Raw genomic sequence first — 27,752 nt, 5'->3', positions numbered from 1 at the left:
GCACTCTTTTCTAGATGGCAGAGGAACAATCAATGCAAAGTGTGTAACTGCTGGGTTATTTGACTAAACTGGGGCACAGAATGCCCCGAAGGGAACAGGAAACGACAACCGTAACATTTCACTTCAGTGGCTAGTGCCAAACTAACAGTACTGTGTCGATACAGTAAGTAGAGAGAGCAGGTCTGTTACCTCCAGCAGCCAGTAGAGGGCAACATGCAGCACTAAATCCACTGATGAGCTAATTCACTTTCAATTTAATCTGTTTCTAAATTCAATTAGATCAAATGTAAATTATCATCTGTTGCTACGGCGCTAATAGAAAATTCTGATTTGGAAAACACACACACACACACACACATTATGCTTTAAGGGTTTCCAGAGACAAAATAATGTCCACTATTTACAAAGAAAAAAAAAAGCATTTATTCGGCAACACTTGCTGCAGAGCAATAAAAGCATACTCACAGCTGTAGGAAGTAAAGGAACAGGAGGACATGTTACAAAGAAATGTTTTGGGCAGTGGTACAAACATCTTGTTCACTGTAGCACTTGATTAAACAGTTAAGAAGTTGGCTCTCTCGACAAAGCTTCACTCACACCAACACAGAAAGGTAGTAGGATTTCCTGGTAAATGCACATACACTCTGTTAATTAACACACATACTGTACATCCACAAACATAGTTTGATTTTTTTTTTTGTGTGTGTGATTTTGTTGGCACAAACTGTTTTAAAAATGACTCCAACATGAAGTCCACTTCTTAGGTATCTGAAATGTAGTGCATGTTATTCAAAAGACCAAAGAATAATAAGAAAATCTGAACTTTTGAGAGTAATGACACGTTATCGATTTTTAAGTGTGATGGCCTCCTGGATTGTCAACACCTGTCGCACAGTACAGACTCCAAATACAACAGTCGTGTAAAACAGGAAGTAGTCTGAACTGTGAGAAGGGCTGGATTACATAAATATGGCAGAGCACCATTGAGAAAAACAGGTCTGCTCTTTCCTTCTAGACGATGCTCATTTACCAGCAACAAAATGCTGGTAACCACAAGCTTCTTTTCAAATGTTTAAATATTTAAATGAAGCTGTGATTTGTTTGTTTCTGTGATTCACCAAAGATTTTACTTTGCTGCAGCTGAAAAACCACAAAGCATCTTATGATTGATTTGTGGTTTTAAGGCCTGATAAAAAATGGACTAAAATAACCCTTTTTGGCAAACAAGTCCTCTCGTGGTTTTCTGTGGTCAGAAAATCACAGATCCTCGGATGAACTTAAAAAGAAATCTGCAGCCTCGAGGGCTCTAAGATGAAAACGTTTGAAACAGTCGTCCCAAACATGCTCTGAAGTCAAAGAGATCAGAGTCTGGACAGATGAATTAATTAATGAGGCCAACATCTTCAAGAGTCGACATTAAGTGTCAACGTAAAAGATTACAAACATGACAGACAGCAGCATTAGAGTTCCTTGTAAATTGATGAACATGGATTCAATGGGTTTATACTAACATAGACTGGGTTAAAATTGAGAGCAGGTAAAGAAATTAAGAGCACTGTTCACTTGACAAAGACTCAACAATTCTGGTGTAAAACACACGGAACGAAGGTCAAAGGCAGTATAATCGCTGAGTTCAACAGTGGAGAACGTCTTGAGCAGCAGAGTTAGTGTCACTGGCAGTTTGGTTGTCGGCTTACTACGAGCCGTCAAGCACTGCAGTCCAAGTCACAGTCACAACAGTGGTTATCTTCCATTGAATCAGATTTCATTAATTAAAAAATGGCAAAAATAAAGTGGTTGAGCTTGTTCCTAACACTAGACTATAACCAGCTATTACAAAAGATCAGATTTCATTTGAATGACAATGGCAAGGACGCTCTGCTTTGTTCCGCATTAACTTAACAGCTGTATTGTGGGTTGTTACGGTCCATGAAGAGTTCAAAGTAAACAGCATCTTTCTCTGAAGCTCTTCTTGTTCTTCTTGTTCTTTCCTTTTCCGTTTTTGTCTTTGTTTTCTGTCATTTTCTTCCCTCGTACTTCACGCATCAGGTCAAAGAACACCTGCAGAGAAGAAACAAGGAATCATTTAGCACTTTTAACCGTTTTCAACATGTAAATGTGATACAGCTATGACAGAATCCAAGTCCTACATTTGAAAACATGTCGATTTATAGTATTGTACTAACCTTGTCGACGTTGGCTCTGGTTTTGGCTGATGTCTCCACATACTGGACGCCCCACTCCTCAGCCTTCCCCCGGGCCTCGTCCACAGATACCTGCCTACGCTCTTCCAGGTCCGACTTGTTTCCCACCAGCAGGAGAGGGATCTTGTCCTCTTCCGCCTTCACCCGCAAGATCTGCTCCCTGCCGGCACAGCACAGATAGTGTACTTTTGGTACCTTCACCAGTTTTTCCTCTCTAAATAAGTGACTGTTTTTGTGTTTAACATGATCTGAAAATCTAAGTTTTGTGTTTATACTGCAAAATTTCTTTTAACTCTTTATTCCAAAAAGGTTTGTTTACGAAACAATTTCCTTTTTTGAATACTGATTGTCTCCAGCGTTCCTATCAACTTCTTTTTCTTCTTTAATCAATTTGTAAAAACCATTGTACCAGTTATCTAGATTTTCCTGATTGTAAGTTCATTCTTCAATTTCAATAAAGTTGATTGTTGTAAGCCAGTAGATAGGAAGTTAGCTGATAAAGTTCAGTAACACATTTTGCAGATCCGCAAATGTCATGGAAGGTAGTTGGTAATTACCAACATATTTAACATTTCAATGAAATTACCCCGAATCAGGAACCACCTCAAAATGTACTGAAAATGACCCCAACATGATTTAATAATCATGTTGGGCCGTTGATAAATAGCAGGTAATTTCTTTACAAAATTTCCAGGAAACTTCCAACTGGTTCCTGCTGAGCTTCTGCTGATCCGTAAATTGAGGTAAGGGGAAGTAGTTGGAAATTAAAAAGATATGATCAGCAGAAGTTGAGCAGAACCCAGTTGGAAGTTTCCTGGAAATTACCAGCTATTTATTAAATGCTTATTTGAGAATAAGTAATTACATCATGGTGGGGTAATTTCCAATAAATCTTGAGGCAATTATTTCGGTAATTTGTTATAAAAATGTATTCTTATTCTTAATTTTTTTCCCCCCAATTAAATCCATACAATTGTCAAACTTAATTAATTGATTTAGAGCCAATACTTAAAAAACAGTTCATTAAATTAAAGTTTTACAATTGTCCTGATGTAGTTGTTGATTATTCCTCATTTCCTTTTTACAACCCATTTTCAGATATATGATGTCAAAAGTGCCCCATCGTGTTCCTTTAAACTGCTTTGAAGCACTGAATGTCTCTTTGATTCTTGTTTAGTGTACATGAGTCTACAGAGCTGTTCACTGAAACTGAGCTTCAGTATTTTGTTCTTTCCCTATGATGAAGAGAGGCTGTCTAAATCCTGTCGAGACGGATCCTCACTGACACTCTTCTCTTTACAGATATCACATAACACACTACAGAAAACCAGTGTAGCAAAGCTGTTGTGCAGGTTATATTTTCTAAATGACAGATGGCTGTAGGCAGGATATGTTACCTGAACTCAACAGTGGCAGAGAAGGACTCATGCTCTGTGATGGAGAAGACCAGCAGGAAGCCCTCCCCGCTGCGAAAATAGTTGTCCCTGATGGCAGCGTAGTCCTCCTGGCCGGCTGTGTCCAGAATGTCGATCTGGACCTCCTCCCCATCCAGCACCACCTTCTTCCTGTAGCTGTCTGCCTTGGTGGGCTCGTAGTCTTCCACAAACTGGGGATGAAAAGAAGCATTTCATTCTTTGAAGTGTGCTACAAGTATTTGTATTTATTTATTAAGCATCAGTTAAGCATGAGCAGTTATGTGCACACGGCTACACTGGTTAAAACGGAAGCGTGTCTGAGCAATCTAATGAGATGACTGAAATATGCAGCTGATTTGCTGCTTGGTAGCAGAGCCAAACAGAAACAGAAAACAACATCTGTGGACTAGAGAAAGTGTCCTATTTTTGTTAACAAGGATCCCCACAGTATGAAAACCTTTCGCAGCTTTGCAGCACTTGTGTGATGAAGGAGCCACTGTGGTTTCCTTGAATCATGTTGTTAGTTTCATGTCAGAGTTTGCAGCTTCACAGTTTTCTGAATCATTTTTAAAACTGAACACTGAACATTTACTTCACATTAAAAGGTCTTCATTGGGGAGCCACTGAAAGGAGGGCTTTAAATTTGAAGCTTTTAGAGAAAATAAATGTCATTTAGATGAGGACATAAGGTCAATAACTTAAAACAGTGTAATTTCTCTATCTGATATCTGGTCACCTTGAAACCCACCGCACTTTTAAGTTGTTTCCAGGTTTGTTGACTCACCTCATCGTACATAAACTGCAGGGTGAGGGCCGACTTCCCCACGCCTCCACTGCCCACCATGATCACCTTGTGCAGTGCCAGAGAGCTCTGGTTTTTACCTTTACCGGTAGCCATCGCTGGATTCTTCTGTCTTTCTCTTTCACACACTCACACACATGCACACACACACCCACGCATACACGTCTCTGCGCCCAGGCACTCTCTGACACAACCTGCGAATGACAAAGGTAGAAACATATCAGCACCTACTGTAAACAGCCTCCATAGAGAGAGACCACAAGTGTGTGGACAAGTGCGGGGACAGATGGCAGTTGTTGCTTAACAGCTTTCACTGTGACAGTAACTTGCTGTGCCAAGGCGCTAGGCTTTGCTCCAACAAATCTTGAATCCTAACCCCCACCCTTCCCATTAAAGTGCCAAATTGCCCACTCATGAATCCTAGAACTTTATAAAGTTCACCATCAAAAGGTCATTGCTGCTGATCAGAAGTAATGAAGCCATCATTCTTCACTGCAAGAAGGCATTTAGGAATGCATTAAAATAGGGCCGTCGTGTGCTAACCTCGTTATAAAGAAGGGAGACGTCACTGGCCATCTATCTGTGCTATATGGGCCCTGCCCTCAGAGGGTGAAGGCTCAGAGTCAATTGCTTTCGGCTAACTTCCATATCTTTTATCTCTGTCGGGCACAGCTTCCACCGGAGTGCAAATTCACTACGTTGTAAAAGCCGGTCTGTCATGTCTTAACTTTGACAGCCTTTGGAGGAACAGGATGTGATTGTGTCGAGAGTATCAGGTGTGTACTGAAGTCATCAATCTGCCATTTGTAGCAATCTGTTGGCAGGATATATTTCAACTAGGTAAGTTCCTAAAGTACAATTTCCCTGATATTTAAACAGAAGAACAGAAGACTGCAAGTGTAAATTTGTTAATTATATCTTTGTCAAGAGGCGGCTACTCATGCTAATACATGAGTTTGAATTAGGGATGCACAATGTATTTGTCAGTTTATTGATATGGTGGTAACTGCTTAAAATATACCTGTATTGACTGAACAATTCCTTGCTGTAACTTATGGCAATATGGGAAACCACACAAGCGCCCAGCTATTACACAGAAGGTATGTTTTCTGCATTTCAATTGTAAATAAATCGTGTTCATCTACATTGACCGCAGAGCACCACTGTTTCTGTATGACAGGTTATCTCCACTTGTGGTCTCATTGCAAAGAAATTAATAATATAAATAGCTGTAACTGCCGACATTATCACAAACAATGATTGGATATTGGCAAAAAACGTCAATACTGAGCATCCCTAGTTCCACTATAATGATACACTGCGTTAGAAACGGCCATTAAAACAGCAGATGGCCTTTTTAAAGATCGTTTAATGCTTAAGAAACATCTTGCCTTGTTTTGTAATCATCAAATAGTTGTACGTGAGAGACAGAAAATAAGAGAAACTTGCATCTTAGTCCACTGAGAGTATCTCTGGGAGATCAACCAAACAGCTGGTATCCTGTGTTCCTCTGACGCAGCAGAAATCCAAGGCCATCACTTCCTCTGGACTTCCCTACTGACACACTTCTTCTGTCTGATTAATACTAATGACACTCAGCTATCATCAGTTAATCCTATGGCACATCCTGCACTTTTAGGTGTTAGCACTGACAGTTGTTATCAAGACTCCACCCTTTGCAATCATGCTGATACTGTAGGTCAACAAAGAGCAACCAGTAACTAAACACGCAGCCATTTCCTCTCCTCACTACTACTATGAGAAGTCAAATACACAGTAAATCATATGCCAATGTCAACAGATGTCAGATTATATAAATGCAAACTAATTTCACCGAGAGTTGTGACACACACACACACACACACACACTCACTCGGTATCCTGAAAGTCTGTCTTTCTGTCAGATGACACAATGCTGCTGTTGTCACATCACAGGGGCCAACATATTTTTTTCCCCTTTACCTTTTTTCCTCCTATAATTTTATCCCCATCTGCACGGAGAAAGATTTCTTCCCTCCTCTCGGGATGTCACACTAATGGAGAACTGAGCTGATTCATAGCATAGCAAAATCTGCTCCTCCCCAACAGTAAACATTTCACTTCGGCTCATACAGTGAGACGGAGTGTGCACAGACAGTTAACCCAGCTGAGGAGGAGAGAAAACATTTCCATGGATGGCAGAACAAACTGGTGATTTTGTGTTTTTACATCAAGGTTTTCATTATAATTTTTGAAATGTCACAACCCCTCAGAAGCCCATCAAACCTGCCAAAAGCCCTGTGAGATTTTCATAGTTGCCGTTTCACACGAGCACTTCAAACTCCTGATGTGAAAGTAGATATCAAGAATTTCTACGGCCGCAGAATTTCCTCACATTGTCCAAAAGCAGAGGGGGAACATGTGGTTCGCATCAAATTAACGTACACTTCAGTATGCCAGCTATAGTGTGACGACTCTCGGCGAAGAGGAAGTGGCATCATGGTTCCTCTCCCTCTGACAGGAAGTGGAGGTTGACCTGTGCTCTTCCTGTCTTTGTTATCAGTAACCAGGCCAGTGAAAGGTCTCGTGGGAAGGATATCCACACAACGCACCTATGCCAAACTCAGCACTTATGCATGGGGGTCACTTACTAAATTATTCACTTGTAACCCACTTCACTGCATGTGTGCGCACACAGATCCCAGAGCTATAAATAAAGCAATCACAGTGAATAAACTGAAGGCAAAATATATATCTTAAATATGCTGAGCACACAAAAGTGCTTAGTGCATCTTCTCCAGAGGAAGTTCAGACCTTAGGGGAGAGGTTCCAGCACATTTCCCCCAGCTGCAGTTTACTATAAGTTACATGCAGGGTTATAATGGAGGGCAGTGGCGAAAGAAGAATTAATATTTAGGCCTGACCCAGATATGTAACTGGTCCTTTTTAGGGGCTGTAGGGTTAAAGAGAAGGAGGGGTGTAGTCTCACAGACCACTCTGGTTGCTAAGCTCCTGAAATATAGATGACACCGGTGTAGTGTGGGTTGCAGGGATTCATTAAGATTCCCTTTGGAGAATACACCAGTGTTGCCTCCCTGCTCACTGTCAACACTCCGGCATGGATGCACCAAGGTTCACCAGGACTCACACAGATACTAATAAAAGATCACAGCAAACAAATAGAGCCAAAGACAGAGCTGTGTTGATGCTACCCTGCCTCGCAAATGGGTCATTTTCCTGAAATAGAACATGACCACCAAATCATCCACACTGTCATCGAGGCATACTTCAACTGATTAGGCACAGATCAAAATAGGCATCCATTACGACTGATGTTATCACTCAATCGGCTGATTTTAATGGCAGTAAAACTGTAACTGGTATTTGAACACATTCCTATCGCTATCGCCTCGTGTGCAGAAAAGTACAGCTCTCTTTCTTTAGGAATGATCTGCCCTTGAAGCGTGTCTATGGATCCCTCTGCTTTTCTTGCAAGACCTTTCCTCCTCTGCCTCTGACTGGCTTGCTTCTATTGTTTTCATATAAAGTCTCAACGGCTATGTTTATCTGATACTCAAGATCAACGCTATGAGTTAACAGTTTGAGTAAAGCGTGGAGAACAATCAATAAAGGCAACCAATCAGAAGCAGAATAGGGTGGGTCTTGCAAGAAAAACAGTGGGATCCATATTAACGCGGCATTGAACCTTCTACATATGCAGGAGCTAGAAGTTATAAAATGTTGTGTTGTGTGTGTGTCTGTGTGTAAATTCAAGATATCTAAGCCATAGTTGAACCTGATGAGTCTAATTCCAGATGACACAGAAGTGAGGGGAATTTCCTCTTCCCATCTGATGGAAAAAGCCAGGATCTTTTCTGGCCCTATTACAGCCCACCTAAGTTCAAAGATCTGAGAAGGAGATTAGCTCAGTGTGGCTGTTTCTCTCATCAGTACTGCTCAACTGAGTCGACCAAAACAATGAGGTGGCCACGATTGGGTGTGGTTGAACTGAAACACTAATGCTATGGTAATATTCAACAGATGTTACAGGATGTGATGTCATTTGAAGGGAGGAAAATTATGAAATATTGTGATATTCATCATACTTGCAGAACTTATGCCTCTCTGACATTGCTAATGCTTGTCATATCTAAACAGTTCCTCCCTTGATAGTTCTGCAGCCAGCAACACCCATCTCCCTCACTAATGCACCAGCTACAAATCAAAACTCTTCCTGTGTCTCATCCAATTTCTACCCCTCCTAGACTGAAAATGTCCTTCATTAGTACTCCAGCAAATGTGAAAGGGGGGCTGAGCCCTTTGCTTCTGCTACCTATCAAACTGGTCATACTTCCAGCTTGCTGTGGAGAAAACAATATAACCTAGATGAGTCATCTCAGTCATGAAGTTATGTGTAAGAAAGAGTTTTCTATTACACGCAAACAACTGGGATTCAAGATCCTAAGGTTTGGTTACCACAGAGCAATCAACAATGCAAGATTCAGCAGTTATTTTGGTTACTGCCAGTGGAGATCAGGAAAAACGATTTGGTCTACTTAAAAAGGCAGCAAGACGGAAATGTTATAAAGGCACCCCACGATGCATACTAACAACCCTTGGCTAGGGGAGTGCACAGAGGAGCCTTTGACGAAACCGGGCAGCAGGCCGGCCAGCAGGGAGCTAAATCCTCTCGGTGTTACAATCCTTCTTACCTCTTAAACACTAAGTGGGCTGCTTTTTTGAATAAAACTCTATTCAAAACCTTTTTTTTTTCCTTCTTCAAAACATGACACCATGTTGTGGGACTGCATATAGAGAGAAAATTGAGAGAAAATATTTCTACACTATGAGAAAGTGCCGTAAAAGCTTTTTGGGTGTAGTCGAAAACACACAACAGACATCCTTTCTAACCTCCCTGCAGCTGACCCTGATGATGTTATCCAAACATTCATGTCTTTCCCATTACTTTAGCATTCCACTGGACTGATTCAGGGAGGACAGAAAGAAGAGTTCTCAGCATCCATTCACTAACAAAGGTGTTTGTTCGTGTTCAGCGACTCCCTCACTGGCTACCCACTACTCAAACTTGCCATTTGCCTAAAAGGAAATACAATAGACTCAGTTACATACTATCAACACCATGCTAGGGGCAAGTGGTGGGAGTTGTAAGCCACGACAGCACCACAGAAAAATCTACCTCAACCCCCCCCACTATCCGCTTTCCTTCACAGCTCAGATGTGCTCATGGGGGCTTTGGTCATCATTCAGAGTGCCTTTTAACCTCCCTCCTTGGTGCTTTTTGTACCATTTTGAAAAGCCTGGACTGCCATCCTCCCTCTACAATGCAATACTCCCATACTGTAACCAATAGCTTTAACACAGCCATCGGATTAATGAGAGGGAACAGGGGGTAAACTGTTCAGTGAAACCTTTCTGACTTTGTCTCGAACTTAAAACGTAAATGGGCACACAAGAAAGGCGATATTTATGGGCTGAGACACCCTTTCTCACTGCACGATGGTGTAATTATCTCCTTGCCTGAAAGGGTACAGAGCACATTCAGAGTGCAGATGAGTGTCAATGGGTAGCTCTGCTCAGCTGTGGAGCAAAGTGGAGGAAAAGAGGCTGATGGAAGTGGTGAAAGTGATGAGAGGGATCTCAAATCTCTCCACTCTGCACTTTTGATTACATGGCAAACTCATGCTAAAGTCATGTTAGCATGCTTTTGACACCAGCACCATTTGTACATGTTTTAACACTGCCAAATTGAACAAACTAAGCACAGTGCTCATGGTATGTTTGGTGTGGCATATATCAGTCATCACATCACATGTGAGATTTTTTTTTCCGTGTCCAAAACCTTAATATGAAACCCATACCAGCACTTTGTACTATTTACGGGTAAACATTACAGCATGCAAGCACTGCAATGCTGGTGTTTCTTCTTCTTTCGATCAGGCCAACTATATGCTACAATTGCATATTGCTGCCCTCTACTGTATTTATGAATGCTCTTTTGACAGTTACTTGTATTTTTAGTCCATTACTGTGCTGATTTTCCATCAGTTTCTACATTTTAGTCCAGGTAAGGGCACAGAGTAAAAGCAGTTTCTCCAGCTGCTCCCAGGTGTTAGAACAGTTCCCCCCTTGAAGCAATGCCGGTCTATTTGGTGACTTATTTTTTACAAGTGAAATGACTTTTTTGTTTGTGCCGAAAAAGGTACTGTTGGGTTTGAACTCGAAGGTGACGGCATCAGTTCAAAAGTGAACGGTACCCTACCACTGAATTATCATACTGTTCTTCAAACAAATATTTGCATAACTTGTTCCTCTTCGTTGCATAAAACAGGATGCACCACTTTTCATAATTGTCACACATAGCAAGCAATCACAACTAATGTATGTACAGCAGTATGTCAAATTGGCTGCCTTGGGGGGAGAAAAATCACTCTAGCCTTACAGTAATTCATTCCTCTGTAAGTGTAAAAAGAAAAAGCATAATTGTCTGATTAACATATCTACAGGAAGGGGGGATTTCCCTCCTTCTTTTTATACAGATTTTTTTAAAAAAGTTTTTATAAGCAACAAGCAAACAAGAGGAAAATAAATCTCTTATGTACTTCTTCAACAGGGAATGTTTTAGAGCATATATGTTGTCAGATGACTGTTGAGATCTGAAAATATCTGCTGAATGTTAATGACAGCTCCTGGCATATTCTGCAATGGCCACACGAGCAACAGTTTCTTAATTCCTCAAGCATGGCTCATATAATATTTAACTGGCACACAAAATATATAAACCTCCCTTCCTCCGTGCTCACAGAAAGCAGACAATTGATGGCGGCTAGGTATGCACTTAACTACATCACTATCTCCTGCACATACACACACACTCTGTCCTTTCCCTACACTTTCACTGCCAACATCATTAACAGATGGTTTTTCTGACTCTGGTGCTATTACACCCGTAGAACCCAGGTCATTCTGGGACCTCATCAGAAAATGAAAAAGGAACTGATCAGAGTAGCAGATGGGGCTCTTTGATATGCGCCAGCCAGGTTAGGTCCAAACTGAGCGAAATTAAGTCTGCAGAGAATTGTCAGTGCTATAAGAAAGAACCAGAGGGCTTAGCATTAAGATTCAAGTGAGGGAGAACATGGTTGGACCTACAGAGATTAACATCCAGACAATCTTGACAGAGACAGAGGAGGAATGCAGGGTCAGTTCAGTCTCACAAGCCCTTTCTCTATCTCTGAAGTCATTGGCTTGCCATTGGTCTGCTGCTATGCAGAAAACGTTTCTTTACCAGAATTGATCAAAATCCAGCTCTGTCGTCGTTTGCACGAAGTGGCTAAAATGTTGCCAATGTTGGTCAATGCCTGACCTATTTCACTAGTTTGAATTTCACTGGAGAGTTTCCACTTCCTGTCATGGTCTAGATGTTGTTTCAGGCATTTTCCTTAAAAAGTCTGTATCAGCATTAAGTAATGAGATACTTTTGTGGCAGAAACACTACATACTTGGATGACATAATCATAAAAAATATCAGCCCTTAAAAGCTCCACAGCAGAACAATCTGTATAAGATTTTAAAAACCTGAAGTATACTGGTGGAGCCCGACAAGACTGCTAAACAATTCCTGAAATGGTTTCCCTGAACACACTTTAATTGTGCTGCAATCAGCATTGTGCTCATAAGTTGTTTACGAGGGAGGTGACTGCATGTCATTCCAGTCGTGTTAACTGTCATATACAGCGACACTGCTGACTGGGTGACTTGAACTTGACTCACAGGCTTAACCCTTCAATGCACTCAACCTGGGGACGCACGAGATGAGTAGAGCTGCAACGATAAGTCGATTGAAAGAATGTTCATTGACAACAACTGTCTGGATAAACAATTAATTGTTTCAGTAATTTTTTAAGCAAATATTTCAAACATTTGCTGGTTTCAGGTAGGATCTGTTGTCGTTTATGATGTTACATGAAGAGTCTTGAGTCTTGTTTTGGACTGTTGGTTGCATGAAAGAAGCAATTTAAAGATGTCACTGTGGGCTAAGGGAAATTGTGATATTGATATTTTAAAAGACAATAAATGAATCAGTTAATTGTGAAAATAAAATGCAGTTGAATTGTTAATGAAAATAATCAGCTGTAGCTATGAAGATATGTGAGATCTGCCATAATTCCAAGATCTCTGGCCTGGATTTGTGGAAGACATCACACACAACCTATATCCATGGATCTAGTCATTTTGGCATCAGTCTTTTTAGGACGCGACAAGTAAACCTCCACATATATGTCACAGTGAGTAATGTCATTAATAAAAACAACTTGTCAAGCGGGTCTAGGATGCAGTAACAGTACTCAGCTCTCATTCACTATTGAGAGTCGGAGAATCATGGTTAACCTCCAACTCCACCACAAGACAGAGGATTCATTCAAACATGATTCAAAAGGCCCCAGGCAGATCAGTGGTTTCAATAATGAAGAGACAAACCAGTCATATGACACCTTCGCCTTGTCATGTTTAATCTACTACAGCTTCACTACTACACATCTGATTTTCTTTAACAAACATCTCCAACTGCACCTGAGCACACTCTCTGATGGACAGAGAAAACTACTGGTGCAATAATTTATATAAGTTCTTGTTTGCCTCCAATAATGGCCCTCAGCTCTGAGTGTTGAGAGAGGCCTGACTGCTAATGATTGTCCTATTTGCTTAAATTTGTCAAGTGTATGGTGAGAGCTGATTTAATGACGGAGAAGTTTCTTTAAACTTTCTTTCAACTCTCAAAGCTAATGTGTCAGCGTTGTGAAGTCTGTCAACAACAAACAGGCTTCCGTTACGGACAATATTGGCTAAAGGGGTTAACGCATTTACCGAGTGATCATTTATTCTTTCACAGTATGCATCGAATAAATAACTGGACGAATCTGGAGTGAAGCACATCCCTAATGCATTTCTGTACCACACAACCCTGCGTTTATCCAGTAAAGCAGGCTATGGAGAAAAGAAAAACAGTCAGTTTAAGAATTTTTTCAGGTTGTTTTAACTAGGGCTTATTCACCCTTGAGACACATTAATCTGGATGATGAATTATAGTTGTCACTTTCTCCTAGGGCTGTACAATAAGATAATTTTTGCATCACAATTTTCATTTTTTACTGAAAACACAAAACTATTGAAATCATGATGATGTGACATTCGTTGGGGTCTGCAGAAAACAAAAATGTTTTCTTGCATCTGGAGAAGGAAGATTTGTAGGCCAGGGCATCTCTGCAGGACTACAGTTCTTCATTATAATGCTGTTTTGTCCTGCAATTTGGATACTGCACTTTACCTTACTGCGATAATATTTTGATTTATTGTGCAGCCCTATTTTCCCCAATATCAAAATAAGAGTTATTATTATTAAAAGGTTACAGATATATTGGTATTGATGTATATTGTGTCTGTAATGCAACAAAATGAAAACTTTTAGTTTTTTAAGATTATAATGGAGAAAAAAGATGTTTGGGGTAATTCATAATTATTAAATTCCCAGTGATGTTTTACTGTTACAGTACATTTTAGACAATGAAGTTTATTGTCAAACTGCAAAATATCTGCCTCCGTTACATAACTGTGTCACACGTGTTTGATGATCACATTTAAAGGATCGTTGCCAAAGAATGTGAGTATATCTGCCAACATTTTACATTTCGACATCAGCATTAATTACTTCCGAATATTAGTTATAGCATCAGCCCCAAAAATCCAGGATGGGTTGGGCTCTAATTGCTAATGAGATGGAGTGAGTTTTGCTTTGCCAACACTGTCCACAATCCCTTAAATCTGTCTGTAAACAAAACAGGCTGATAAGAGATGTTACACCTATCAACAAAATGGTGCATCAGTAAACACAGGTTTACATTACTACACAGCAAATATATACTACTAGTTATCCAGCACTCATATACAGTCTGAAAAACATAAAAAATATACTATTTTGACCTTGTTGAGTCCACATTTCTTTGCTGCCTTAAGAGGAGTAAATACTAGTAAGATTTGAATACCCCCCCCTTGATTTCATTCAAATAGATGGACACACACACAGGGAGAGATAATGTGTGGCAATACTTGCATTACACCTCGCATAATTAACAAATAACTGCCAAAAACAAAATGGTGGGGGTGGAAAAGTACTCTGTTACACTGTTTTTGCTGACACCAACATTAAGTTAGCTGAAGAAACCATGAGCCAGCCTGGGTGTGTCATCTCCTGAGAGGGGGGGAAAACTTTTCAGCACAAGCCAGTGTGAGTAATTACCTACGGGAAAGTATATTACAGCTACTATTTTTATCAATGAGCTAATAAAGTGGCTATACACAGGTAATAAGGCTGATAACAAAAACACTTGAAAACGCCTGTAACTAAGGTAACTTAGCTAGCTAGGTTGGCTAACTTTTGAGCTTTATTAAGCTAACGCTGGTCCGACGGCAGCTGACCATCAACACAAAAGCTCATAAACATGGACTTTGATAACACGACTAGCGTTAAATCCGCAGCACCACGATGGCAGCTGTTAGTTATCTTCACGAATATAAATCACACTGAGACACATTTGTTCAAATCATCCATTAAAACACGGGGGGGGGGAAAGTTACGAAGCGGCCGCGCATTAGCATACAATGTTGTCCACATCATTAGCGTTAAGGATCAAAGACTGCTTGCTAACCTAAAGATAACTTACAGGCGATTATTAACACAACGCCTGATATTAGCGTTATGTTACACGTATTTGACACACGAATACGAGTCACACGAAACTACAACACTGAAGCAGGCATTTAAATTAGTTAGTTAAACCCTCGGACGAGTAAGGAGTTTATTTGCACCCATCTTACACTAAGCGGTCACCCTTTTTCTGGGTCGCTCGTCCTTCCTTAAAACAGGTGTGGTACTTTATTGCTCTCGGACCGCCGTGTGAGCAAACACTCAATCATTTCGGTCCGTTAAGATATCTGTGAAGAGCTTACCCGAAGCAGGATTTGTATTTCTGCCCTCGGTTGATGTTATCTTGACGCCTGCATTAATAGAGCATTTCGAGGCATTGGTTCTCCAAATGCAAACCGCTCCCGCAACAAAAGCCCCACCTTCCGGAAGTGAAAACTACGGATGGCCGGATGTGACGTCATCGTGACGTCTCACTCAGGCTGTCAGCGTTTAAAGTTTGATTTTTCTTTCACTTCAGATTTTAACAGAATAGTTTAAGGCTTTGTCACCACTGCAACAACCCACTCTGGCAAAAATAAAAAAAGAATAAATAAAAAAAATTAAAAAAAAAGAAAGAAATAGGAATTCACAGACAGGGACATTCGTGGCAGCTTAAAGGACCACATCACTTTGTTTATGCCCCCTAACTACTCACATTAAGTATCCTTAATAATGCCAATGTGACTTGTAACTTTAATAGAGTACATGGTTCCCTCATTACGGAAGCCCTAAAGGGCCATGCATTCATACATTTTATTTCCTCCGTTTTCCCGTGATAACGAGTTAATTTCAGATGTGTTTCGAGATCTCGAGTTATTATCTCGAAATAACAACTGCCGTTTTCCAGAGATAACGGGATAATTTTCTCGAGATCTCGAGATAACGAAACTTTGTTTTCCCGAGATAGCGATGTAATTAACTTTTTTTTTAACTTTTACACATTGCATCTTTAAACGTGATCAAAATTGTTGTCAATTATTTTCATTCAATAGACTGATTGATTCGTTGACAAATTGCTCTCAACTTCTGATAGATTTTAGATAATATAAGTGGAAATCAATATACAACCGGATGTCCAAAACTCAGCAGCACAGTTTGCAAAGTGATTACAAGGAGCAAATGAACCTTCATCTTTGGCTAAACATTAACACTATTAACCTGCTACACTGCTCTGGGTCCAATTTCAAATATGCCAATAAAACTGCGTTCACTCCTCTGTGCTGTTAAAAACACTATTTCACATGACAGTATTTTGACAAAACATCATATTCAACTATGATTTTATTTTTGCCTTAAAGTCGTAACCTTTGACATGGCATAGAGGACAAATGCTTTGGTAAGAAGCCACAGACACTTTTATGATAACAGATGAAAGTCTTTTAAAAAGCAAATATAAAATGGAAGTTAGTAAACTCACGTAGTCTACAATGTGCAGCAGAACAGGGAGTGCAATGTTTTATTGCAGCGCAGTAACATTGCCCTCGATGACCCTGAATGGGAATAAGTGAGTGCGTACAGTAAATGGATGGATGGCGATGATACAACTGGGAGCATTTTACAGTCATATTTATAGTTGTAGTAGAGTTGAATAAAGACTTGTCACCGTGCTCTCCCAACAGATTTTGTTAGCACACAGGCTTCAAACATGAAAAATATATAACGGTGTGCAATCCCACTATACTCTATACATATAGAGCACGTACGTTTCAGGTCCCAGCCCTCTAGTGTGTGGCACCAATTTAGGGCACTTGATGCTCTAGAGGATTTTCTCTCATATATTCTTGGACACAGACGTTACAAGAACATAAAACACACTCTTGATATAACATGCTATTCAAGATATAATCATAATATTGAACATTTTCATACACTGGAGGGGGAGAAGCGACAAAAAAACTCCCCTGTATTGCCGTCACTGTTTAAATTCAGTGTTTTGACCTTGCAGCGTCGTCTTTGCTTGTTTTCCCACTTTATTGATGGCCTTGATACAATTTTATGCTTTACATCAATGAGCTGCTGGGGACCAGGCGGAGTAATGAATGGCGCTACAAGAGCTTGATGCACTAGGCCGGCCTCTACGGCTCTACTTTGCTTATTTTGTCTCTGCGGAGGTAATGATGTGATTGATTTAATACACCTCTAAGTATAAATGTTGAGAGGCCCTCTCCCTCTCCACTCCCCTGCTGCTATTAAGGTAGCAGGGAAATAAATGAAGGTAGAGCATGTTGGGAGTGCAGACCTTTATATTGCTGCTCTTATTTTAGGTCATATTATGCCCAGCAGCCATAACTGATGCATTTGCAGAATCCCCTGGAGAACCAGCCGTCCATGTGGAACCATGGTGCCACAATGCTATTAAATACTTCTTGGTTAACAGAAATAGACAGACAGGCGGCCCACAAACTGCAGTATAGACAGTGTTGAACACCCTTGACAGATAATGACACAAGCTCTTCAGGCGTACACCTAAAATAGACATAAACTAGAATGGCACTCAGTAGAGAGGATACCTCCGCCAAGACCGAACAGTCCCTTTTAATTCAATCAAGCCTAATCCAATATATTCCAATCCGCTAGATCTAGATTTGTAATTGGATCCGCATCAAATTTTTCTCACTAATAGCCACTTAAATACGGCTGATTTATTTCATCAACATCAAGACGGACATGTTGGAAAAATGCCCTATCTCGCAATGTTAAAGAAAGTGAGAAAAAAAAATCCTGAATCCGTCCCCTTTATCTGGATCGGCACCAGAAGCTAATGGGGTCTTTTTCTGGACTGAGACCAATCCTCCATCCAAGCGTCATAGAAATCTGTTCACCTTGGCTGCTCACAAACCAACTAACAGATGCACACAAGTGAAAACATCCTCCTTAGTGAAACTATTACCCTACCAATTCTGTAACTGGGTCGTGTTTTCCTTACTGATTATTTCTAGTCGGTAGGCTTGCTGTTACTGACAGCTACATTTTAACATTTTGAATATTATAACTGCTCACTGGCTTCAAATGTAGTCCATAAGCATCCTATCAAGGAATAGATTTTAACATCCTGCTGTTGGTTTATAAGGCACTGAATGGTTTAGGGCCAAAATACATTTCTGATCTGCTGAAGATCTGAAGGCTAAAGACCTTTTTGTTTGCCACTGCCTTACATTTTAAGGCTTGATCAATATCTTGAACTGCACAGTAACATTTATTGTCTTGTCTCTTTTAAATCTATCCTTTTTTGTTTATTTTTCTATTTTCAAACTTATTTTAATATTTTGTTTCTTGATGTCTTCCTACTTGTTTTTAATTTCTTTTAAATACAATTATTAATGTCTTTTAATGTGATTTTATGCCCTTGTAAAGCATTTCGAGTTGCCTTGTGTATAAATTGTGCTATTCAAAATGAACTTACATTGCCTATTAATTTTAGGTGGCAAAGGTAAGGTAAGCCAAAGGAGGGCGATGTTATTAAAGGTTATGAACACTCATCAACAAGCAACAGTCTGTTCAGAGAAAACCTAAATTCTTAATAGGGATGTTGGGGATATTGCACAGTCAGTACAGGATGTACCACTGACGCATCTCTAAAGTACTGTGAATTCATGCACAGGTCTGTTCTTTTTTTGAAAAAATGAAAAAAAAATACCATCTTTCATCCTCAGTATTTAATTTACTAAGTAAAATGTCAACAAGACACACTTCCCTACTGAAATTTAAACACTGGTGCTCTCACTTTTGCCGAGGAAAAGGTCTGCAAGATAAAGGAAGAATATACCTGCAAAATGTTAGCGTTCAAAAGGTTTTTCTGACTGATGCCTTTGTAAATCCCATCAAGTGCATACTAGCAACTATTAGTTTATTAATCATGCAGAGAAAAATATGGTCCGACTTCCTGTGTTCCCATCTGTACAGAATGCAGACATCCAAGGCTTCTCCTCTGCCTGCATAAGTCGACCTTGACTAACTGGTTTAGATGAAACCCAGAGAGCAGAGGAATCAGGAATCTGTATGCGCAAATAAAGCTGGTGGGCTGATGTGAGACCATAACTCAACCCAGTCAGACTCGCTGAGGGGGAAGAATACTGCACCGTTGTATTTGTGCAGATGGGAGCACTGTGTCTTCTTTGGCAGAGGATGATAAGAAAGTGGGCAGCAAAACCACAGGCCGGCACAAAGCTAACACTTTAGCTTCTAATTTGGTGCACAGCCTTCACTCCTGAGCGATCACGGACGCTTCAGACTGACAGACACCTGCAGTTTCATGTGGTGCCATGTCGGCTCTTATAGACTTCAAAGGCCTATAGCTAAGGCTACCCTGCCACTAATATACACCACTGTCAGTGTTCAGACGAGCTTTCAGTCTGTCTGCACACAAATTCAATTCTAGGGGAGAAGATGGACACCTCTGCTTTTTCACAAGGTTGAGGGATTCATTTCATATTCTCTGAGAAGTTTTGAACTCATCGTTGAGTGCATTCATTAATAGACTCCACCAGGTGGAGCCAGAAATACCATCAAAGCCTTAACAAGCTGCCCTCAATGTGTGTCACATCATCTCATAAGCCCCTTTTAGCCATGGGACCTGTGACACTGTAAATAGGCTCGTGTGCAGGATGTCATGGTTCACCAAACTGATTTTATTTATTTGCAAGCCTCATTTGTTTGCAGAAAACTGTGGCTTCACTGTGCAGGAACCATAAAGGCTCATCGTATTTCATCATTAAGCAATTGATCCCTCATTTGACACATCAGTAAATAGTTTAAATAATTATTCAGTGTGTCATATTTCTAGATACTCATTGGACCAGTTGCACATGTACTGTATGCGTCCCAAAATGCAGAGTGCTTGTGTCAAAGTTAACAGCACCTGAAAAGATGGCCTTATTTTGACACATTTCTAAAATATTAATTAAATAATTAAATAATCATTATCTTTTGTAGTCCACAAAGCATTTCTGGAGCCTCACAGCAAAACGGCGTTGCAGCAATCTCCTGAACAACTGAAGTAGATGGAGACTTGCCGTTTTATGTTTTTTTACATTATAAGACAAGTCTCCATCCACTTCAGTTGTTTGTAGTCCTGTTTTGCTGTAAAGCTCCAGAAATGCTTTGTGGATTACGAAACTTCACCTGGCTTTTAATCTGAATGGGGGTGAGTAGATAGTGACTGAATTTTCATTCTTTAATGATTTGCCCTCTCTGTAGTTTTAGTATAGTTGTATTTAAAATGTTTAAATACCTTAATATTCAGTCTGGATTACATCAAACAAAAAAAATGCAATACAAGTTTCAACCATGAAATCTCTTAAAAATTCTATTTGCATCAGGAAAATCAATCGTCCAGCTGTTATATTTCATCACTGTGGGCATCCTACTGCCTGGTCTGTCCAATAAAACTGTAAAAAAAATAATACTAAAAAAGCACTGTCACCTTTAAAGTTACTTTTTGCTTCAAGCTAAGTATATTCCCACCAGCTGAATTTTTTTTTTACTGCTCTCTAGGGGTTGTAGTTGTTTAGTTAGTACATCCTGAGATCCCTGTTGTGATGCTTTGTGGTCAGAGCAGCAACAGACTCTAAAACCAGAAGAAGTCAGTAAAACAAGGCTTTTCAGCTTGTTGTCAAATATAGTAGCATACTGCACAATCAGCTACTGCTTCTATAATCCAATCATCAGTTTACACATTAAAGTTACACATTAAACACCATCCAACTTTCAAAAAAGATGAATGTGTCAGCAGACAATACTTTGTGTCCTTGGATGAGTCTAATTCCAAAGTGTCACAACCCCACAGAGGCAAATATATCATCTATGTCATCCTGGTTGTCACGGTCAGCGGTCTGAGACGTTGTCGCCTTGTGTGTAGTCCTGTTTCTTTGGTCGTCCCCTGACAGTCCAGAAACTGAAGACTCAGTCTTCTCTCTTTGTCTCTTCAGCTGTTTCTTTTTGACCCCAGCTCTCACAGCTGAGTACCTGAATCTGCTCCTGAGCGAATGAAAACGAGTTCTCAGGTGAGCGTTCCTCCTCGTCGCAGCGGAAGAACGACAGCTTCTTGGCGCTGATCCTTGAGGAGATGAAGCCCAGCGAGCTTCCTGTCTGAAGGTCTGCAACTTCCTCTGGACACTGGGGATGAGGACAAATTATACACACATGCAAAATTAGTACTAGTAGCATTAAAATGAATTGTATTAGACTGCACAGCTGTACCTAAAAAAGTGGCCACTGAATGAATAGTCTGCAGTGTTGTTCTTACCTGTAACCCTCTCCCTCTAAGCATTTCATCCTCTGGCACTTTAAATGCAGGAAGGATAAGAGACGTTTTTCCTTTTTCATCTTCTTAGATTTGCACCATACGATCATTTCCTCTAGATGGGTATCCATGTCTGTGAAAGACGTAGCCTCTCTCATTTGTTTCTTGAACTTTTGCCTCTTGTCACTCTTGTGTTTCCCTGGTGGAACGGATTTGTCCTTTGGGACCAAAAGGATGTAATTAGTGGATACAGTAAGACTAGATTAGGCAACAACAATTAAATATAAGTTAAATAATACAAGAATGAATAAACATTGTGTCTGGTTTGCTCACATACCTTTGTAAAGTTTTTGAAAGCCGTTAGAAAAGGCTTCAGGTCAGTGTCAAGAACTATACCTGGAAAAAAAAGACAAATATGTTACGTTATGTCAATGCTGTTGTGATGTGATTCACTCTTCTGGGTTGTAAAGATCATCTCATCAGAGGGCGACACTGAAGATTATTTTGGTTTTGTTTGAAAACTTTTTAAAACAAGAAACATTAAAAGTCACATGTGGTCGCTTTACAATTTCAGTTCTATTCTAACCTGTAAGATTAAAAAAAAGTTTGACACAAAAAGGAAATTTGTTTCATTATTTACTCAGGTGATGAAAAAAAGCAAACATTTTACATGTTACACTACCGAGGCCGAGTTGGAGTTTGTTAATAAAAAAAAATGAGTGAATTCTCCAGACAAAAAGAGGCCTCTGGTGTCATTCTACTATCCTGAATTAAATGCTTCTTGCAGAACAACAAAAAAAAAGAAAAAGAAAAAGAAAAAGCTCACGTCTTTCAATAGCAACACCCAGGTCCTCTTTAACCTTCCTCATCTGTCCCTGGTTCTTGACTTTAACGGAAGATTTCTTCCTCTTCTTCTCCTTGTGCTCTTTGGCATGAGGGATGTGTGCTGACTTTTTGGTCAGTAAAGATTCATCAGAGGGACCGAGGAACTGTGTCATGTCTGCTGGCAGAGTGAAGTCTTTGAGGAAGGGCATGGGCTGGGCGTCGGCGACTTCTCTGAGCAACTTCAGGAGCTTCTGATACAGAGCGGACAGGCTGACCAGGATGCCACGGCAAATCACCCTGATGGAGCACAAAGGCAGGTAGATTTAGACTGTGGAAGCTGAACAAACACAAATTATATAAAAATGCAGTTTTTAATTCCTTTTAGATGCAACAGTGAGGAGGAGCACTCACCACAGACGACTGAGCATGCTGGTTATCACCACATTCAAGACAACAAACTCATCGCATTTCATCTGCTGCTTTGAGAGTCTGAAGGAAGTATCTGTCAAGGGTTAAAAACCATCAGGTTACATCAGAAAAGGACAAGACTGTCATCATGTTGCTGTCAGATTCAAGGATACGTGAAGGCTCTGCTGCAGCGACTCAATGTGCAGCTCATCAGCTGGGCGCCTCCCAGGACTTTGAGACAGAGCCACTCCAGGAAGGGTTGACTGGGAACATCACCCTCACCAGCCTTGACGCTCAGTCCTCTAAAAACACACAGGAAACACACACACACCTCATTACAGGGAATAAAGACATGATGACAGCGCCCCACATTAAACTAAGCAGATCTTGAAGCTGCAGACTAACATGGTTTAACTGAGGAGTAAATAGTGACCAACATTCAATAATCACAAGAAGCTCCAGGTCTTCTTCTCAGATTGTAACTGGCACTATCAGATATGTAAATGAGTGTGAGTTTCTCCAAATGACATGGTTTGCACTGAATGGTTTCGGGCCAAAATACATTTCTGATCTGCTGCTTTCAGTCCCTAGAGTCAAAACTAAACACGGAGAAGCCGCATTCAGTTATTATGCACCACATATCTGGAACAAACTCCCAGAAAACTGCAGGTCTGCTCCAACGCTCACCTCTTTTAAATCGAGGTTGGAGACCTTTCTGTTTGCCACTGCCTTTTATTAAAGACGTCTTAAGGCTTTGAACTGCACCTTAACTTTTATTATCTTGTCTCTTTTAAACATATTCCATTTTAGCTTATTTTTCTATTTTTAACTTATTTTAATGTTTTGTTTCTTGATGTCTTCCTTCTTGTTTATAATGTCTCTTAAATGCAACTTTTAATGTCTTTTACTGTAATTTTATGCCCCTGTAAAGCACTTGCCTTGTGTCTGAATCGTGCTATATAAACAAACTTGCCTTCCCTTACATAAGATACTTGGGACATTTAAACTTAAATAAATAAAAGCACATTTTTAAATCTGGCTCTGGATTTTTATTGAATTTAATTTAGCTTTCACAAAACATGTATCTCATAGACAGCAGCGCCTGTGTTTGATTCTGGCCTTTATATTCTTAAACAGTTGGCAAAGGCAGCACATCAGACTGAACAGATAAATCTTTCCACCTACCTCTGAATTCTGTTGGGACACAGATCTGTCAGCTCCTGAAGAGCAGCGTCAAGCTTCATGCTCTTCAGCCTGTTTATACATTGTTCAACCTGAGAGAGAGAGAAGACAACATAAGTAACATGTAAACAACACAGACAATGACAATTAGGTAAATGTTGAAGGATGCTACTTTAAGACTTTTATTCAAGTAATATTCGTATGGGTGATTTTCACTCTTGCTAAAATAATATTTGTACTCATTATCTTAACTTTTACTCATGTATGACTTTTGGGTACTTTATACAACACTGTAATATGTAAAATAACTGCTAACTAAAGCTGTCAGGTAAAAGTAATGGAGTACAATATTTACTGTGAAACGTTGCGGATTAAAAGCAGGAAGTCCTATGGAAATAAAATACTTACGTTAAGTACAAGTACCTCAAATCTGAGCTTGCAGTACTCGAGTACATGTACTTCGTTACATTCAGCCTCTGGTCCTCACCTGCTGTAAGCCTTTGTAGGTCTTGTTGCCTCTGAAGCTGTTGTTGAGGATGTACAGCAGCTCGTACACAACTCGTACCTCCGTCTGAAGAAGCTCACTCCGGAGCAGCTTCAGCACCTTCTCGTTTTCCACCAGCAGGGTTTTAACAGTAACATCTGCAAAACAACAACAACTTAAACACAGGTGATGAAGGAGTGCATCAACACTGCTGAGGGTGGATCTGTGCCCTCCCACGTGGGGTGCAAACAGCATATAATATGAGTTTCACCCACACACATAAAGTCAAAAATATTCAGCTTATTAGCACCCGAGCTCTGCACCGTACCTGTAGTTTGTCTGAAGTGTACACGGACACTGGAAACTGCGCTGGGAAAGGGAATGTTTACTCTGTTCCACAACTCTGCTGCCATGCTTTCACTGAGCGACAACATGCGGAAGTCCGTCAGCCAATCGGATTCGAGTTAAAACAAACGTCACGAGTTCGTCTTAAAGGCACAGCAACGGATTTTTCAAAAACATACACAAATGTAAATTTACCCAAATTTTCCCTAACTTTATAGGTTTCTTGTGCGAATTTAAAGAATATATTCAAACTCTGGCACAGGCTTAAAAACAGGCTTAATGTTGAAGGTCTCAAGAACTTTGGATTAAAAGAAGACAAAACTCCTTAACCACATTTTGTAAAAATATATATCCTTTATTAAACACGTAGAACAAAACAAAGAAAATAAAATCTGGTGACATAAATGAATCTATGCTCCCTGCTTATTCATCCAGGTGATGACCTGTAGGTTCACTTCATCCAGCACTGAATCCTCGGACCTTCCCTTCACTGCCAGTCCATGGCTGCCTCCTTCCAGCCAGAAAACCTCAACTTGGGCTTTCATTTGTTTTATTGTCCCATCAAAAAGAACCTGAGCAAAGACAGAAAGCAAATATCACAACTGTGGCACATTACAAACAATTTCTTGATGCATCACGATTTTCTCTTGAAAGATTTTGTCCTGATGTAGAAAAAGTCAATAATCTAAGATGTAAAGAATAAACAACCTACTGTGACAGATACAAAAAGGTAGATAGAATATGTAAGATATACAAATATTATAATATAATTCATCAGAGGATACAGTATACTGTACATTACAATATACGGGAATAATGAGAAAAAGTAATTTAACGCATATACACAGACATAATGTATGTATGAAACCCCCTAACCATCCTCACCCTGTCACACATGTTGTCGTCAGTGCCTGACACAAACAGCACAGGAATGCTTTCAGGCAGCCCCCTGAGATCTTCACTCCGCTGTTGATGGGTGTGTGTCTGTGCTGGGGGGTGCAGGGGGAACGACAGGCAGATGACACCCTGCACTGCATCCTCTGATTCATCGCTCAGCTTTCGGGCTAAAGCTGCAGCAGCGCGACTTCCCATGGACCTACCTGTGGACAGGACACGGACATTTTGAGACAAGATGTCTTATTTTCTGATGTACAATACTGACCATTTCAGAAATGTGTTGACTTTTCAAATTAAACACTGAGCCTATTTTACATCTGTTGTACGTTTTTTGTTATTGCCTGCTTTGATTTAATGCTAATTGGTTAACTAATTAGATATGAAGATATTACATTTATTTATGAATATATTCCATGTGATATACAGTAAACCCACCGTTTCTGCTTACCTCCAACAAATATGTGCTTAATGGTAAACCTCTGTAGTGATTTCAGATAGTCCTAGAGGGGAAACACAAGTGTGTACAGCTTCATAATGATTCTAAATGGGTTACATTTGCACATAAATAATGTATATAAAGAAATAAATATTGTATGGATAATTTAATGAATGAAAATGCTTACCCACACAGCATGGTAAGCCTTCACTCTATAACCCAAGTTTAAACCTTTGCATGTGAAACGGAGACACAGGAAGCCCTCTGAAGCTAACGCATGTGCCAGAGAAACCAAATGTCTGAAGTTCATGTCTCCACCAGCTCCATGTGTGAGAATAACAGCTGTATGGACATTTTTCACTGAGGCAGGGAAACACAAGGCAGCATCCAGGTACTTTGTCCCAAATGGCACCTTCACTGTGTCCTGAAAGTCAATGAGCAGTCAGTGAGCACTGCTAAATGTTGTCATAATGAGTATTTCAAAGCTCAAAGGATTTTCTTTTACTGAATAAAAGCCTCTATCGCACCAACAGTAGTTCTGTGACTGAACTTGGACTGGTAGTGTATTATAGCTAGGTATTAGCATTAAAGGTGCATTATGTAGTTTTGGGGAAGAAATTCTAATCAGAAGAGAAAAATCTTCATTGACTTTTTTTTTTTTTTTAAGCGTGAACAAACTAAATAAACAAACACTCTTCGTTTTCATGACTGAATAAACAAAATGACATTAAAGGACAACACAATTTCATACTGTTTTACTTTGTTTATATGTGGCGGACCCTGCCACCTTCCTAGCTTCAAACAGTATTCTGGGACCTTATTTTCCTCTGAGAACAGCTTGTTTATTCAATTATGGAAAAAACAAACATTTGTATTATTTCCTTAGTTATCAGTATTGCAAATACAAAAATTCTCAGTTTGAATTTCTTTTCTAAAAACTACACAGTGCCCCTTTAAGTAGTGTAAAACAGAAACACTACAGTACAAGTACCTCGAAGTTGTACTTGAGTAAATGTAGTTAGTTACTTTTCACCTCTTAACAACAGAGCACATTCATTCTATCAGCAGCATTTTCCAGTTTTGACGTTTAAGTTAATATTCACTGTTAATTAATGACGCTTGTACTTCATTGTGAAGAGAAGCTAACAACATATAACCACTTTAACATTAACAGTTAGCTAGCTGTGTGTCTGCTCGTTTGAGGGATTTCAGGTGATGAATGACTTCTTCTTGGTTAAAGCTCTCTCTATAATTAATTTGAACTTTTGGTTAACTTTAGATCTTGTCATATCTTGTTAAAGAAACTCTACCTCGTCAAACTTGTCCATGACGAGTTGTTGTTTTCTCTGAAGTCCCACGAACGCGACCTGAACCTGCCGGTGTCTGCCATCGACTGTTTTCTTCTTCTACTTCCACCTGCTGCTCCGGAGTGTGGATTACAGATTAATTCTTCTTCTGTGTTAATTAGTGGTTGGCAAACTAGCTCAGAGGCGCATTACCGCCACCTACTGGATTAAAGTGTATCTACTGTTTAGTAATGCCACAAGGCTGAGCACAGCAGTGGAGAAAATATTCAGATCTTTTATGTAAGTAAAAGTACTAATATCACTCTGTAAAACTACTAATATCACAAGTAAAAATGCTGCACATTACTTAATTAAAAGTATGTGATAAAATCTAGAAAATATACCTCAAGTGCTAAAGTAAAAGTGCAGGAAATGCAGGAAAACGGCAGCTGTGACTCAGATTTTATATTAGACAATCATTACATT

At 39.9% G+C, this 27,752-nt stretch overlaps 3 protein-coding genes across 3 annotated transcripts; all 3 read right to left on the bottom strand.

Annotated features, from left to right (window-relative positions):
• Positions 1–399: 399 nt before the first annotated feature.
• Positions 400–15,576, bottom strand: ralba (v-ral simian leukemia viral oncogene homolog Ba (ras related)). Its single transcript, XM_073473645.1, has 5 exons — positions 15,426–15,576; positions 4,404–4,615; positions 3,602–3,810; positions 2,187–2,364; positions 400–2,061 (listed from the first exon to the last, which is right to left on the bottom strand). Exons 2-5 carry the CDS (start codon positions 4,515–4,517, stop codon positions 1,939–1,941), a joined length of 624 nt encoding a protein of 207 aa, XP_073329746.1. The 5' UTR covers positions 4,518–4,615; positions 15,426–15,576; the 3' UTR covers positions 400–1,938.
• A 4,193-nt stretch (positions 15,577–19,769) lies between these two features.
• On the bottom strand, positions 19,770–24,715 carry rmp64 (ribonuclease MRP subunit p64). The gene is made up of 9 exons (XM_073473699.1): positions 24,631–24,715; positions 24,306–24,460; positions 23,822–23,910; positions 22,810–22,938; positions 22,640–22,717; positions 22,230–22,525; positions 21,741–21,799; positions 21,407–21,621; positions 19,770–21,276 (listed from the first exon to the last, which is right to left on the bottom strand). The coding sequence occupies exons 1-9, from the start codon at positions 24,713–24,715 to the stop codon at positions 20,934–20,936; spliced, it is 1,449 nt and encodes a 482-aa protein (XP_073329800.1). The 3' UTR covers positions 19,770–20,933.
• Positions 24,716–24,981: 266 nt separating this feature from the next.
• tex30 (testis expressed 30) lies at positions 24,982–27,368 on the bottom strand. Its single transcript, XM_073473989.1, has 5 exons — positions 27,291–27,368; positions 26,168–26,404; positions 25,993–26,044; positions 25,533–25,747; positions 24,982–25,219 (listed from the first exon to the last, which is right to left on the bottom strand). Exons 1-5 carry the CDS (start codon positions 27,306–27,308, stop codon positions 25,058–25,060), a joined length of 684 nt encoding a protein of 227 aa, XP_073330090.1. The 5' UTR covers positions 27,309–27,368; the 3' UTR covers positions 24,982–25,057.
• Positions 27,369–27,752: the final 384 nt, after the last annotated feature.

Source organism: Pagrus major, chromosome 9, assembly GCF_040436345.1.
Source record: "Pagrus major chromosome 9, Pma_NU_1.0".
Classification (NCBI taxonomy): domain Eukaryota; kingdom Metazoa; phylum Chordata; class Actinopteri; order Spariformes; family Sparidae; genus Pagrus; species Pagrus major.
Note: the sequence above shows the minus strand (reverse complement) of the source record. Positions and strands in the feature narration are given on the sequence as shown.